Here is a 13,807-nt window from a genome sequence, read left to right on the forward strand (position 1 = left end):
CAGATGAAAACACCACATGCGACTGACGCCAGCGCCGGCAACTGAAAACGCATAGCATCTTAAAATATTATTATTACTTTTCTTAGTGATGCGTATATTGATAAGCCATTATAACATTTATCCAAAAATTCACTAAATTTGTTATATGGCTAAATACAATGTTAGTAATTGTAAGTTGCAGAAACTACGGGTCAGTGGTTGCTGACTGTACGTATGTGGTTAGTACAAATAGTGTTGAAAGGATATAGCTGAAACTATTGCGCAGCATACAACAAAGCATCATGTCAGTTGTGTGAAACCTTTCGATAATACACTGTTCTTGTTGGTCAATAAATGATCATCGTGATTTAAACGGTTACTAGTAAGCGTTGTGATAGCTGACGCGCCTCTAATTGATTTCACATATGCTAAAATTGCAACGTTTGATTGATTATTATTATTATTATTATTATTATTATTATTATTATTATTACTCCAGCATTGAGTAAAACGGCGTATACACGTTGCCCAATTACACGCCAATGAATAATTCAACAGCAGTAAAAGTGTTCGCACACTGGCCTAAATGCAATTAATGTATTCAATTATATAGACTGTATATATTCTGCAATGGTGAATTATTGCTATACTTTATATTACTATACTTTATTACTGGGAATCCCTAGGTAGACAGACGTACAAAATATATAGGGGGGGGGCAATGGGGATACCTGGTACAGGTAATAGGAAATAAAAAAAGGCATTTACACGAAGTAAAATTAAAGTTTCATTTACAGTGAAAAACAGATTTTTACACTTTACAGATGAGGCAAATTCGTATGGAATTATGGAAGCTAGTATGGCGCGGAACGGGCATTTTTTCTCATGGCACTGCTAACCGCGCGGGTGTGGCTGTATTGTTTCCTCCAACAACAGCTGTACACATTTTATCACAATGTGAAATCATGCCTGGCTATGTCCTGCACACACACGTAGTATTAAACAATAATCCTGTACACATTATAAATGTATATGCACCCATAAATGGCGCGGAACGAATGGAATGCTTTAATAAAATAAAACAATTTATCCCTACTTTAAATAACGATCCACTGATTATGGGAGGAGATTTTAATTGTACAACCGATCCTGACATGGATCGCAATAGGGGACGGGAGCCTGACATGCGTACTGCTAATCTCCTTACTTCAGTTATTCGTCGTCACAAACTAATTGATACGTGGCGTCACCACCATGGGAATGCTGTTAATTTTACTTGGGGGCGTAGTGGTACACTTGTTCGCCTGGACAGAATGTACATTAGCAAGTGTATGCGTGGGAAAATCAAGTCTGTTGAAATTAGTAACGGGGCGTTGGCTTATTCTGATCACTCTCTTGTTAGTATATCAATAACAATTAACAATGGTAAAAATAAAAGTCCTGTATGGTGTATGAACACACAAATTTTACAGGATGATGAATATGTTAAAGAAATTACGGATTTCTGGCTGGAATGGCAACTTTGTCGTGAAAACTATTCACATATTCAAACTTGGTGGGACGTTGGAAAGAATAAAATACAATTAATTACTCAACAGCATTGCGCATTCAAGCAATATAAACACAAACAAGCAAAACAAACATTGGAAAGGGACATCCGAGCTATGGAGCGCGATATCACCCAGAATTCGCCGCCCACAAAATCATACATAGAAAAAAAGAGACTCCTTTCAAACATGGTTCAACATGAGAATAAAGGTCTCATCACACGAGCGCGGCACCATTTTCTAAATGAAAATGATGTGTGTAATACTTTCTTTTTCCAAATAGAAAAAAAAGAATGGAAACAAAAAAGCTATTTTTCAACTCAGGCGTCATGACAACAGTCTCACACAAAATCAAGCTGAAATCCGCAAAATAGTACGCAACTTTTACACTAAGTTGTATACTACAGATAATATTGATATAGATGCACAGAATACCATCCTTGAGGGCCTGCCAAAGCTGAGTAATACCGACCGCGATGACCTTGATGAGCCTATTACGTATGGCGAACTTACTAACACCGTAAAGCAACTTGCGCATGGGCGAACTCCCGGCATTGACGGGATTCCGAACGAGTTTTATCAAAAATTTTGGAATCTTATTGGGAAAGACCTCTGTGACGTGTTCAGTAAAGCCACTGAAGAAAATGTGTTTCCACTTTCTTGCTCTAGAGCAGTTGTTACCCTACTCCCAAAGAAAGGTGATATTACACAACTAAAACACTGGCGACCTGTGAGTCTTCCTTGCAGTGATTATAAGATCTTCACTAAAACACTAGCAATACGTCTGCGCGGGATCATTGGTTCCATAATTCACCCAGATCAAACTTGTAGTATTCCAAACAGGCATATCCATGACAACATCAGTCTATTACGTGACAGCATTGACTGTGCTAATATGACTAACTCTCCCCTCGGCATCGTGGCTCTAGATCAAGAAAAAGCATTTGACAGAGTAAATCACGCTTATCTATTCAACACACTTCATGCTTTTGGGTTTGGTGACAAGTTTATTTCTTACATTCATCTTATATATTCAAATGCTCAGTCCCTTATCCGTATAAATAGTGCTCTCACCCCTCCCGTCATGCTGTCACGTGGTATTAGGCAAGGTTGCTCATTGTCCACAGCCCTTTATGTTATTGCCATTGAGCCACTGCTCCATAAAATCAGAAATGATGGAAATATTAAAGGTTTAACAATACCGCATCTCAATAATGAACACTGTAAACTTACAGCTTATGCTGATGATATAGAATTTTTTATCACACATAAACAAGAATTCGCATCACTTGCTGCATGGTTGCGTATTTATGAACGCGCGTCAAATGCGAAAATCAACCTCGAAAAGTCGGAAGGTTTATGGGTTGGTAGCTGGCGCAACAACACGTTTTCTCCTCTCAATATTAACTGGAACAACACCGGGTTAAAATTGTTGGGCGTTTTTCTCGGGAATGATAAAATGTATACCAAACAGAACTGGACTGAGTTGGTTTCAAAGATAAATAGAAAAATTGAATTCTGGAACCACTTTGTTCACAGTATGTCCTATAGGGGGCGCTCTATGGTAATTAACAACATTATGTCATCCCAACTACTATACCGCTTTACTAGCCTAGTGCCACCCACTGATGTTGTTTTGAATATACAAAGGTCGTTACTTGACTTCTTTTGGCAAGGTCGCCATTGGGTTGCTGCTAAAACACTTTATCTTCCTCTGGAAAAGGGGGGACAAAATGTTACCCATCTCCCCACACGTATCAGCGCCACGCGACTTAATTATATTCAAAGATATCTTTATGGCAATACTGATCATTTTTGCTTTAAGTTCACTGACTACTTCTTCATCCAAGCAAGCAAAATGTCTTATACTAGGCAGCTGTTGTGCACCACGAATAGCCTTCCTTTAAAACTGAAGAGCATACCACCATTCTATCGTGAACTCCTTCAATGCTGGAAGTCTGTAGATAAGGTGCGTAAATTTAATGACAATAATCCGATTGATATTTTTAATGAACCACTTTTTCACAATGCATTTATTAATCATCCTATTAGAAAGGAACCTTTTGCACTCCGTCACTTTGTGGACGCTGGTATAACCAAAGTCTGTGATCTGGTCCATGAAACAAATCGAACGTGGCTGGAAGCTTCAAACATCTCAGATAGAGTAAATATACATTCTGAACGCATTCTGCAGCTCAGTCTCAAGGTTATTCATGATTCCATGCCTACCAAATGGAAGGATACTGTGAACAATTATTTCAAACGAAAAAACAAGCGTGCTCATGCTCTCTCTCATCTCAGTTTTCAGCTACACTTTTCTGATGAGCTAAATCTAGCGCTTTATAAACTTGAAAAAGGCGCAATATATAAATATTTAATTGAAGTTCTCAGTACTAGTGGTCGTCAACAACAACCAAGAAACGTATGGTGTGACATACTTAGTCTGCCTGAAACAACTAAACCAAATTTTCAGGACTGTTATGCAGCACCAATTACGACGTATGACGGAGATATGCAGTGGCGCATATCCCATGGCGCCTTTGCAACTGGTAGTTTCCTTTTCAAAGCTCGGTTATCAAGCTCGGATAAGTGTATTTTTTGTGGCGAGGTGGATACACTTGAACACATCTTTATAGAATGCCCATCTAATAACGAGCTATTACATACTTTCAAAATAATCACATCTGGTCTGCTTCAAACAGGCTTTCATATGCCAATCTGGTGGTTTTTAATTCTGCCACCGCGTCGTTCTAAGGGTTTTCTTTCCCGACAGGCACAACAAATGTTTTGCCTATTAACGAGCATGGTGAAAGCTGCAATTCACACCAGTCGTCGAAACAAGAGGCAACAAAAAGGTGTCAGTGATTCTCTAGAAATTTTCAAAACGAGACTTATTTTGAGGATCAAAACGGAATATGAATACCACCGTTTTAAAAATCAGCTACCTAAATTCGAAACATTTTGGGCAGTGGACGGTGTGTTATGTGATATTCAGAATGATGCACTTCAAATTCATCTGTAAACCTAGGTTTTACTTGTCCACTTCGCTGTTTAGGGCTTTTGCCCTATTGAGTCATATCTAGTCTTCTTTTATCCGCTTTGGTAATTGTTGTGGTACTCCCTGGTTTCGTGATATTAGTCGTGTCAGAGGATTTTGTTCTCATGGTGGATATCAGTCTACACACACAAACACTGATTTGCCACCCTCTTGGCTTGTCATTTTCCTCAACACACTGATCGCGCGGGTGACCGCGGTGCTTTTCAGCGCTCCCGGTTTGTTACAGGTTTGGCCTCATGGCTTAGTAGTGTCGGTTTTCAGCTTTAAAACATATTTTTTATGTCCTGGGTACGACGTTAAAATTGCATCCGGTTGCGGAGTTTTTGTACTCGGGAGAATGAGGTTACCCTTTGCCGCAACTACCTCCAGGTCACCCTTGGGCAAGGTGTAGCACCTGTGAGCCTTGGGTGCCAACTTCCCACATAACAAGTTCGGTTGACGTCAGTAAGGGCATACGGTCGTAAAACTCCTGCACAAATAGATCCGCACAGGTGGACAATTTTTCATGTAAATATGTAGATATTAGTTCCAGTTGTACTTAGCATTTGGCAGGGGGGATCGTAACCTCTTGTGGTGAGAACCAGTGTGACTGGCCTGCCAACGGGGTGCTAAGGATTTCATTGGAAAAGTTATCAGTTACATCCGTTAATGTAATTTCGTTTTACATACCCGTAAATCAAAAATCACAATAGTCTACAAATATTGTGTAAGCTATAATATAATGTGTACATATTTTAATACATACAGGTACACTCACATAAATACACACAAATTTGAAGAAATATTAATTAGAGAATTCATTATATATGTATAACCTGGACAAAGAAAATCATTATTTGTCAAACTTCATGTGGAAATCCTAATAAATTAGATTTAAAGTTCACAACTGGCGGTTTAGCAATATTGTCAACTTGTCCATGGTGGCTGAAGGATTTGAAAACAAAACGAAATGATTGAAAATATTGTATTCACTGACATTTATTTTTATGCACATGTATACCATATGGTCCATAGTATCTTTGACAACACTTTGAAATACAGACGAATAAAACAGCTGATTACATGTTACACCTTGCCCGTCTCTACGATTTTACGTGTTTTATTTATTTAAATTACATTGTTACGAAAATAAAACAATTGATTACAGCTAACGAAAATACCCATTGCTGACCTTATATATAGCATTCATTGTCGAACCTATCGGACAGGTGTATATGAATCGGTGGAGGCACTGATTGGACGGCATCTACGGTACGGCATGCGACCTGATTAATTGGACAGGCGTATATTAACTGGTATAGACACTGATTGGATTGTAGCTACGATGTGGCTCGCGACCCAGTTAAACGGGCAGGCGTATATTAATTGGCGAAAGCACTGACTGATTTGTAGCTACGATGTGGCATGCAACCTGATTAAACGGTGCTTAGCCACGCGGTAATCAGAACCCCACACAACAGACGTTTTGTCAGCATTATATTTTGGGCTAATCTGCACTGGCTCGGAAGGTTGTAAATGATTAGCTAGTTTGAATTTGCACAACAATACTGGCAATGAACGTGCATTCAACGCCACAAGTTTTTTTGTTTTTTTAGCCAATCAGAATTCATCTTCCGAGCCAGTGCAGATCAGCCGTATATTTTAGAACCTATTGACAATTGCCAATCCTAAACCAGGTGTGACTAATCTTGATTTAAATATTGCCAACATTATACAAAACCAAGGTGTCCAATCCTAAGTCAAGTGTGGCCAATCATAGATCAAACATGACCAAACAAGTACTAATCTTGGTGGACTTCCGGGCATTTTCACTGCCTGGCAACCAGCACTGTGAAAACTAAGTGAAACAAGATTACCCCTACATGTAATAAAACATATACTAGTACTGGTATATTTTTTTGAAGTGCTTTTGATTCTTATCGGCTTTACCATGTACATTATGACTCAAAGTTATGTGGAATTCGTGTTTGTTCATCATTTGTTAGCTACTGTGCAAAGTGTCAGAGGTCGTTTGATCAGATAAGATAAGATAATTTATAACCGACACATCTCTCGAGTGAGGTCACATGGATCAACCCATTATATGGAAGGGGTCATACTAGTATCCACCTTGGGAGATTCAAATTTATATGTCGCAGTCATTTTGGTGGGTCAACATTCAAGTTCACTAATTTAAAAATATAGAGTTGTCCGTTAACCTTTTAGCAACGTTCATCTGTTTTATATATAGGTGGTTTTTCAGGTTTGTTCGGATTTCCGTTCATTTTCTTAGCAGTTGGGACCGCGCCCAATCATAGTTTTGTAATGTTAGTTCCTCGTATCTACCGCAACCAATCATCAACTTGTATTTTTTATATGACACACATGATATATGAGCATCATACTTATTATTCTCGCATCGTCAGTGAAACAAACCAGTATACTGGTAACCGACAACGTTAACACACGTGCGCTTCATTCAAGTAGACCGGTAAGTAAAAGTTATTCCATTAAATTATCCGTATCGCTCAAGGCTGTACCTTTCTGTGTAGGAGATGGTTAAGTTGGACTGTTGTTTGTGTATGATTGGGTTTGACTGAAGACAGGATAATATCACTTTGTCGTAATAATATGATAGATATATAGCCACAGATATAGATATGTATCATCAACTCCATTACTCAAAATACTGTAAAACATGTTTTTTTAGCTAGCATGTTATTTTAGCTAATTTAGCTAATCTGTAATTTCACTAATTCAAGATGTTGCTAATTTAGAATAAAGTATATTCTCACAATGAGATTGATGGCACTTTAGCTAAATTAAGATTCAGTTAATTCATGCATGGAGTCAAATTCGCTAAAATGGCATGTAGCTATTTAAGCATGTTTTACAGTAAATGACATAACAAATATTTTGAGACAATCAATGTGTAATTATCCGTGTGAGTTTGTTTTAAAACGTGCGTGTCACCCTTTCGAACTCAGTGATGCACCTGCGTCACAAAAAAATACTCGCTATTGTTTAACTAAATAAAATTTTCCAAACTTATTCAAAACCCTACTTTAAAACAAAATCTTTGACAGTTTGGATTTTTGAAACTATGTTAGTTCATTTTGAAGTGGTTTACGAGTTTAGTGAGTTTTAACATGTATACTCGTGTAAGTTCTTCTTCTCCTAGTTACTTGTCAATGTAACGGAGGTCATTTAATCAGATAAGGCAACTTGATGATAACATAGCCCTGGCGGCAAAGTTATATACGACACATTTATCTGATGAAATACCATACACGCCGTGATACATCGTCACTTCAAAAAAATGAAATTTATAACTCAGGGTAGAACTGTAGTTATAATAAAGGACACCAATATCTGGTTATAGTCAAACATTTAGATGTACTAGTAAAAGAGTTCGTTTTCATGAATTCAGCAATGAGTCATCAGTTTGTATTGGTATTACGTCACATTTCACCGAACAGCCAAGTATACTACAGTGCTCCTTTAATGGACACATGGATCAAACCATTATATGGGAGGGGTGTTACTAGGACGCACCACGGTCTTCCATTGCCTGTAAAACAAAACCAGTATACTGGTATTCGACATCTAGCACACACACTTCAATCAAGGAGGCAGGTAAATAGAAAGATAGAGTGATTATTTTAGTTTTATACAACTATCATTGTTTTGGGAATTTGGTCATGTTCCAGAGTTCTTTGTGTTTCATCGGGCTTGTGTGACACTGGGACATCAGAAACATGTTACAATGATATGGTAGTAGGAAGTTAGCCACACGTGTGCTATCACGTAGTCTCTGAAACGCAATATATATTCTGTAAACAAAAGTGTGCTCTATATGTAAATTGTATAACACATATTTTGTGACAATTACTGCATAATTATCCCATCTTATCGTTTTGAAACTTCCCCGTGTTCCATTCCAACTAGAATAATGCTCTTATGCCACAAATAATTTCTAGAATTTTGTGTTCAATAATTACCAGATGTCTTGTTAACTTTTAGAACAAAAAATAATTTCAAACAAATCCTATGTTTTTTTTATTATTTAAATGATATTTGCTTATTTTGAAGTGGTTTTGATTTTTATGAGTTTTAACATTATGACTCAGTTTTTTGCGGAACTCGTGTATGACCTTACTGTTCTAGTTACTTGTCGCTGTATCATTTGATCTGATAAGGCAACTTGTTGATAACATAGCCGTTTCTGCAAAGCTATATACGAAAAATTACATACCTTACACGCCGTGATACACGCCGTATTAAGTTTCATACGACTATCATTGTTTGGGGAATCTGGTTATTTTCCAGAGTTATTTTTGTTTGATCGGACTTGGGTGGCACTGAGATATCAGAAGCATATCACAATGTCGAATTAAAAATTACCAAATGGATTAGTAATTAGTGCGGAAAGTCTCACGTTAACAAATACAGATTTATTTTCTCAATTTACCCCCCTCGCATCGAGTGCAAACGCCCAAATTCTGCCACTATATAAGTTGCAGAGAATTCGGTCATACCTAGAAACCGTATAGTAGTTATTTGTGTAGCAGCGAATGCCAAATATCACATTAAAGAGTACAGATACCACTTGCATATTATTGCGTCCGAGCCGTTATTCAAGCGAGAATCCTCGTTCGAGCCGTTATTCAAGCGAGAATCCTCGTCCGAGCCGTTATTCAAGCGAGAATCCTCGTCCGAGCCGTTATTCAAGCGAGAATCCTCGTACGAGCCGTTATTCAAGCGAGAATCTTCGTCCGAGCCGTTATTCAAGCGAGGATCCTCGTCCGAGACGTTATTCAAGCGAGATTCCTCGTCCGAGCCGTTATTCAAGCGAGGATCCTCGTCCGAGACGTTGTTCAAGCGAGGATCCTCGTCCGAGATGTTATTCAAGCGAGAATCCTCGTCCGAGCTGTTATTCAAGCGAGAATCCTCGTCCGAGTCGTTATTCGAGCGAGAAGCCTTTTTATCACGTAATAATTAACATGCCTCTACTTCAATATAATTCCGCAAAAATTCAATAAATGCGCAGTTATAGCTCGAAAATTAAAAAAAAACGTGGTACATGTATGTTCGTCGTTGATGCTTGTATTTCAGTTACGTGAAAAACGTTCACAGCAAACTACATAAAAAAAACAAGCTGACTGACAAGCACCGTAGTGAACTTTGCTATTCGTACACATTTGTGAAAACATTGAACTTCGCTGAGTCACACACATTCTTGTATGTATGTTCGTGCATGAATTTCAACCACTGCCCAGTTATTGTATGATAACAGGGCTGCACGTGGTACCAATCGACCAATAAGAACGCGGTGTTTCAATAATAGACGGCATATGGTATTTATTTACCCTGCTTTACCTACTAGACACTTTTAATCTTACAGATTGCAATGATGAATTTTAAAAGTACAGTGACCATATTAGGTAAGCTGTTTAGAAAAAGATATTTAAAGATGTATTTTGTTTATAGCGAGTAATACAGATATATGGGACAGATATTGTATATTTATTTTATGTTATGAAACGAAACTGTTTTTTATAACGTGGCCTTTATTTTATTCATTACAGCAACCGTCGCCTTCATCGGCGTTAATCACGCCGCCAACGGTCTATCGTGCTACTCATGCATAGGCGTTGTGTTATCCTTGGACTCATGTTTGAATAACTTTGAAAATTTCAAAGAAGACTGCCCAACGACATTAGTAAACCCAAGATGTCATGTACGTATACAATGTTATGATACACATTCTTGATAAAAATGTACATTTGACAGAATTTCATGACATGTGTAGCACTCTTGAAATTACGACTAATATATTTCAATATTACGCAACTTTGTCAGATCATGTGTTATTACCATAGAAACCAATGCAAACGAAATATACATGTTGCTATTGATCATCACATTGATACAAACACGTGGTGTGTTTGTAGAAGTGGAGCCAGTGGTCCGGATACACACCAACAAAGTGAAACCTTTAGTATGTTAATATTTAATCGAATTTAAGTCAAGTTTGCGAAGCTTAGATTTAGTAAATGGGAATGTATGGTTCAATTTACATTAATATAATTGAACCATACCTTCCCCCGTTACTAAACGTAAGCTTCGCAAACATTTCTATGTTCAGTCACGGGATATTCAACTTTTATATAATTAAACTTAATTAAAACGCAATTCTACGTTGTATTGCATTGTAATTGAGTTTAATTAAACTCCAATTAAAACGCAACCCTACATAGGAACGCGTTTTAATCGAGTTGTTATCGTATCGATGTTAAAAGTTAATTCAACTACATGTATATAGAAAGTTAATCCAATTTGTGGCACTACAACTACGGTGACACTTGTATGCGTACATTTCAATCATTTCTGTACATACAGGTAACACGTGTTGACGTTGATGGCGAAGTAGAGGCAATTTTTCGTGGATGCGTGGAATATTCAACCTGTGTGAATGGATGTAGAAGTACAGACGATTTGGACGACAACTTGGGTCTAGGTAAATACCATTGTGTATTTACATGTACGATTTGAGAGTTTAACAACGATAAATATTTTTAATGTGTATGTAAGGTTAAAATCTAGCGAGAATTATAGACACAACTTTGAACAAAATACATTTGGAAAGCTAATGACTCTCAACTCATTAGTAAAGTAAATTTTAAAGACAAACATATGTCTTATAAAATGACAAAACTACCCACGTGGTCTGATTGAGACCAAAGGAAATTTTATAATAAATCAGATTATTAAATTGAATAATTAAACCAGAAACCGGTAATAAATGATATATTGTCTTTGTGTGGAACATAGTATTCTGTTTTAAACTCTATCACTGAATTTTTGCGTTTTTTAGCTTTTCATTTTCCTCTGCCTATTTTGCTTATTTTTTAACACCTGTATCTATTCCACTAGATCCATGAAATCTAGACCCTCTGAAACCCTATTTCCTGCATTTTGAGGGACAAGAAAGGCATTTCTCTTCAAGTGTGTCGCATCAACACAAATACACAAAGAATAACAGCTTGATTTGGGGGGGGGCGACGCACCCCAAATTTTGTCACAAGGACGACTGCACTAGATATTGCTTGGGTGTATTCTCAAGTAAACGACTAGTTAGTAAAAAACATTTTTAAACTCTCAGTTTCAGATATGTAGACGAAATGCATGATGCGACAGAACAAATGAAATAAGGGAGAACCCGTAATTGATTATATAGAAAAGATACATTGATATGTTCCATAGCACACTGGCCACTTTTGAATCGACAAATTTTCAAAATGCTTTCAACTAAGATTCTCATTAAATAAAACGAAAAACATAAGTTCGGGCACCCGAATTTTTTTTTACTTTTTTGTTGTACGCGTCATTTCCGAAACAATCCATAAAGTATATTATCGTATGTGTAGAGTACCTACACTTTATGTGAAAACTTGCATGTTTTAACATGTTGACATACACAATAAATTGTACTATTAGAAAATAACATTTAATTGTCGACACATGTTTTTTTAAAATTTACTAATACAATGTTGCATTATATAATTATGCCACTAAAAGAACTCAGTGTGTAATTAAAGTATATGAAATAGAAATATGGAATATTTAAAATTTAGAAAAACAAAAGTTTAAATAAAAAAACTGCTGACTAACAAATCTCTGCAATGCCGTCCACAGTATTGACGTTTATAATACTAGCCGGAAACACTTATTAAAGCAAACGAAACAAATCTTTGGTTTGCAGTATGTGATTTGATTTTCCAAAGCACCTATGCAATAAGTTTAAAGGGCGACAGTCGTCGTGCCGCGTCCTGTTCGATATGGGACTCATAGCGATGTATACAACGCGTGTAAAATACATTGTTTATTTACATGAAATTCGAACACGCGCTGCGCGACGACCACCGCGCTTTAATATAAATCTGATAGTTGATTTTTCAGAATAAAATCAGAAGATTGTCTAATTTGTGCAAATTTAGCTCAGTAATTTTTAAGGATTTTAACTCACAAAAAATTAGATCATTCGCAGTACAAATTCGCGAACATGTCTTCATTCAAACAAACAACTTAAGTAAATACTTAGAATATATAATCGAATGTAGAAGGGCATTCACGAGCAACCAAATATAAAAACAAAGGAATAACACTCGCAACTCGGCATCCGTTACGCCATTTAGCATTGCCCAGCTTTACAATGATTTGTTTCTGTTTCTGAGATGTTGGCATTTATAGTTTGGGCTTTGAGAGAAAGAGTGAAATTTTATTGATTGTTGGTTGTTTTATTTATTCGTTTATTTCCAGATCTCAATGGCGAGGCTTGCAATGATTGCTGTGACACGGACTACTGCAATACTGGAAACGGTGCGATCACTCAAACATTGGGTACCATCATGTATCTGGTTTTGGCTGCCAAGGTACTCAACACAGTCATTGTATTATATTAGGAAATATTGATAGTTTCTGTCGCGCAATATACGTACAACACATATGTAATCATAGTTTTTGTAATAGCTTCCATAATGTATGTATTCGAAGACCCAAATGTCACCATATTATTTTGAATAAACGTAATCCGAAAACAATATAAATGTTGGCCTGTTTAAATGAACTATTAAAGGGTCGTCACCTGCGCACGCGCGGGAATTGAGTCCTAAGTAACGATAACAACACACGCTAAGAACGCAAAGACTCTTGGATAGACGCATGTTTGTAAACAATGACACGCTATGGCCTCCTGACGCATGAGCAGGTGACGACTCCACCGCTTCAATGTAGCGCATCTCATAAATTTGGTATGTGAAACACTCCCTAAAATATTGACGATTTGATTTACGAATATACAAATAGTCACAAAAATAACGAGTAAAGCTGTACAAAGCATCAAGGGTTCCAAATCTTACAATTTGAATAATCGTTAAAAAAGACCAAAGTATACTATAAATACGCTTGTAAACAATGGGGATTATTTCCTTTCAAGTCTCGCTGTTAGTAGTAAACAGCTCAATCCATGCTCCGGTAGCGTCGTATTTTCTGCAACTTACAGGTCGATTACGTCCCACCAAAATGGATATCCTCGGGGGCGGAGCTACGTCACGGACGTTCTACGTTGCTAAGACGCGCACCACTGTACCGCGTATTTCTATGGGCTTTGTGCGCGCTGCTGTGGAACGCCGGTGGAGCCGGTGAAAACTCGAGAAAACAACACCAACTCAACTTTGAAGTA

At 37.3% G+C, this 13,807-nt stretch overlaps 1 protein-coding gene across 1 annotated transcript; it reads left to right on the top strand.

The window, feature by feature from the left end:
* The first annotated feature begins 6,979 nt into the window (after positions 1 to 6,979).
* LOC100366303 (uncharacterized) lies at positions 6,980 to 13,172 on the top strand. Its single transcript, XM_002734475.4, has 5 exons — positions 6,980 to 7,054; positions 9,968 to 10,007; positions 10,152 to 10,303; positions 10,966 to 11,083; positions 12,886 to 13,172. The coding sequence occupies exons 2-5, from the start codon at positions 9,974 to 9,976 to the stop codon at positions 13,026 to 13,028; spliced, it is 447 nt and encodes a 148-aa protein (XP_002734521.3). The 5' UTR covers positions 6,980 to 7,054; positions 9,968 to 9,973; the 3' UTR covers positions 13,029 to 13,172.
* The last annotated feature ends 635 nt before the right edge of the window (positions 13,173 to 13,807 follow it).

This window comes from Saccoglossus kowalevskii, chromosome 12 (assembly GCF_978046115.1).
Source record: "Saccoglossus kowalevskii chromosome 12, keSacKowa6.1, whole genome shotgun sequence".
Lineage (NCBI taxonomy): Eukaryota > Metazoa > Hemichordata > Enteropneusta > Harrimaniidae > Saccoglossus > Saccoglossus kowalevskii.

Bases quoted from the DNA above. Each gene is read 5' to 3' on its own strand.
- LOC100366303 (XM_002734475.4), top strand. From the start codon at position 9,974: ATGATGAATTTTAAAAGTACAGTGACCATATTAG. The intron at 10,008-10,151 runs GTAAGCTGTTTA...TATTCATTACAG, and splicing joins AAGTACAGTGACCATATTAG to CAACCGTCGCCTTCATCGGC. The intron at 11,084-12,885 runs GTAAATACCATT...GTTTATTTCCAG, and splicing joins GGACGACAACTTGGGTCTAG to ATCTCAATGGCGAGGCTTGC.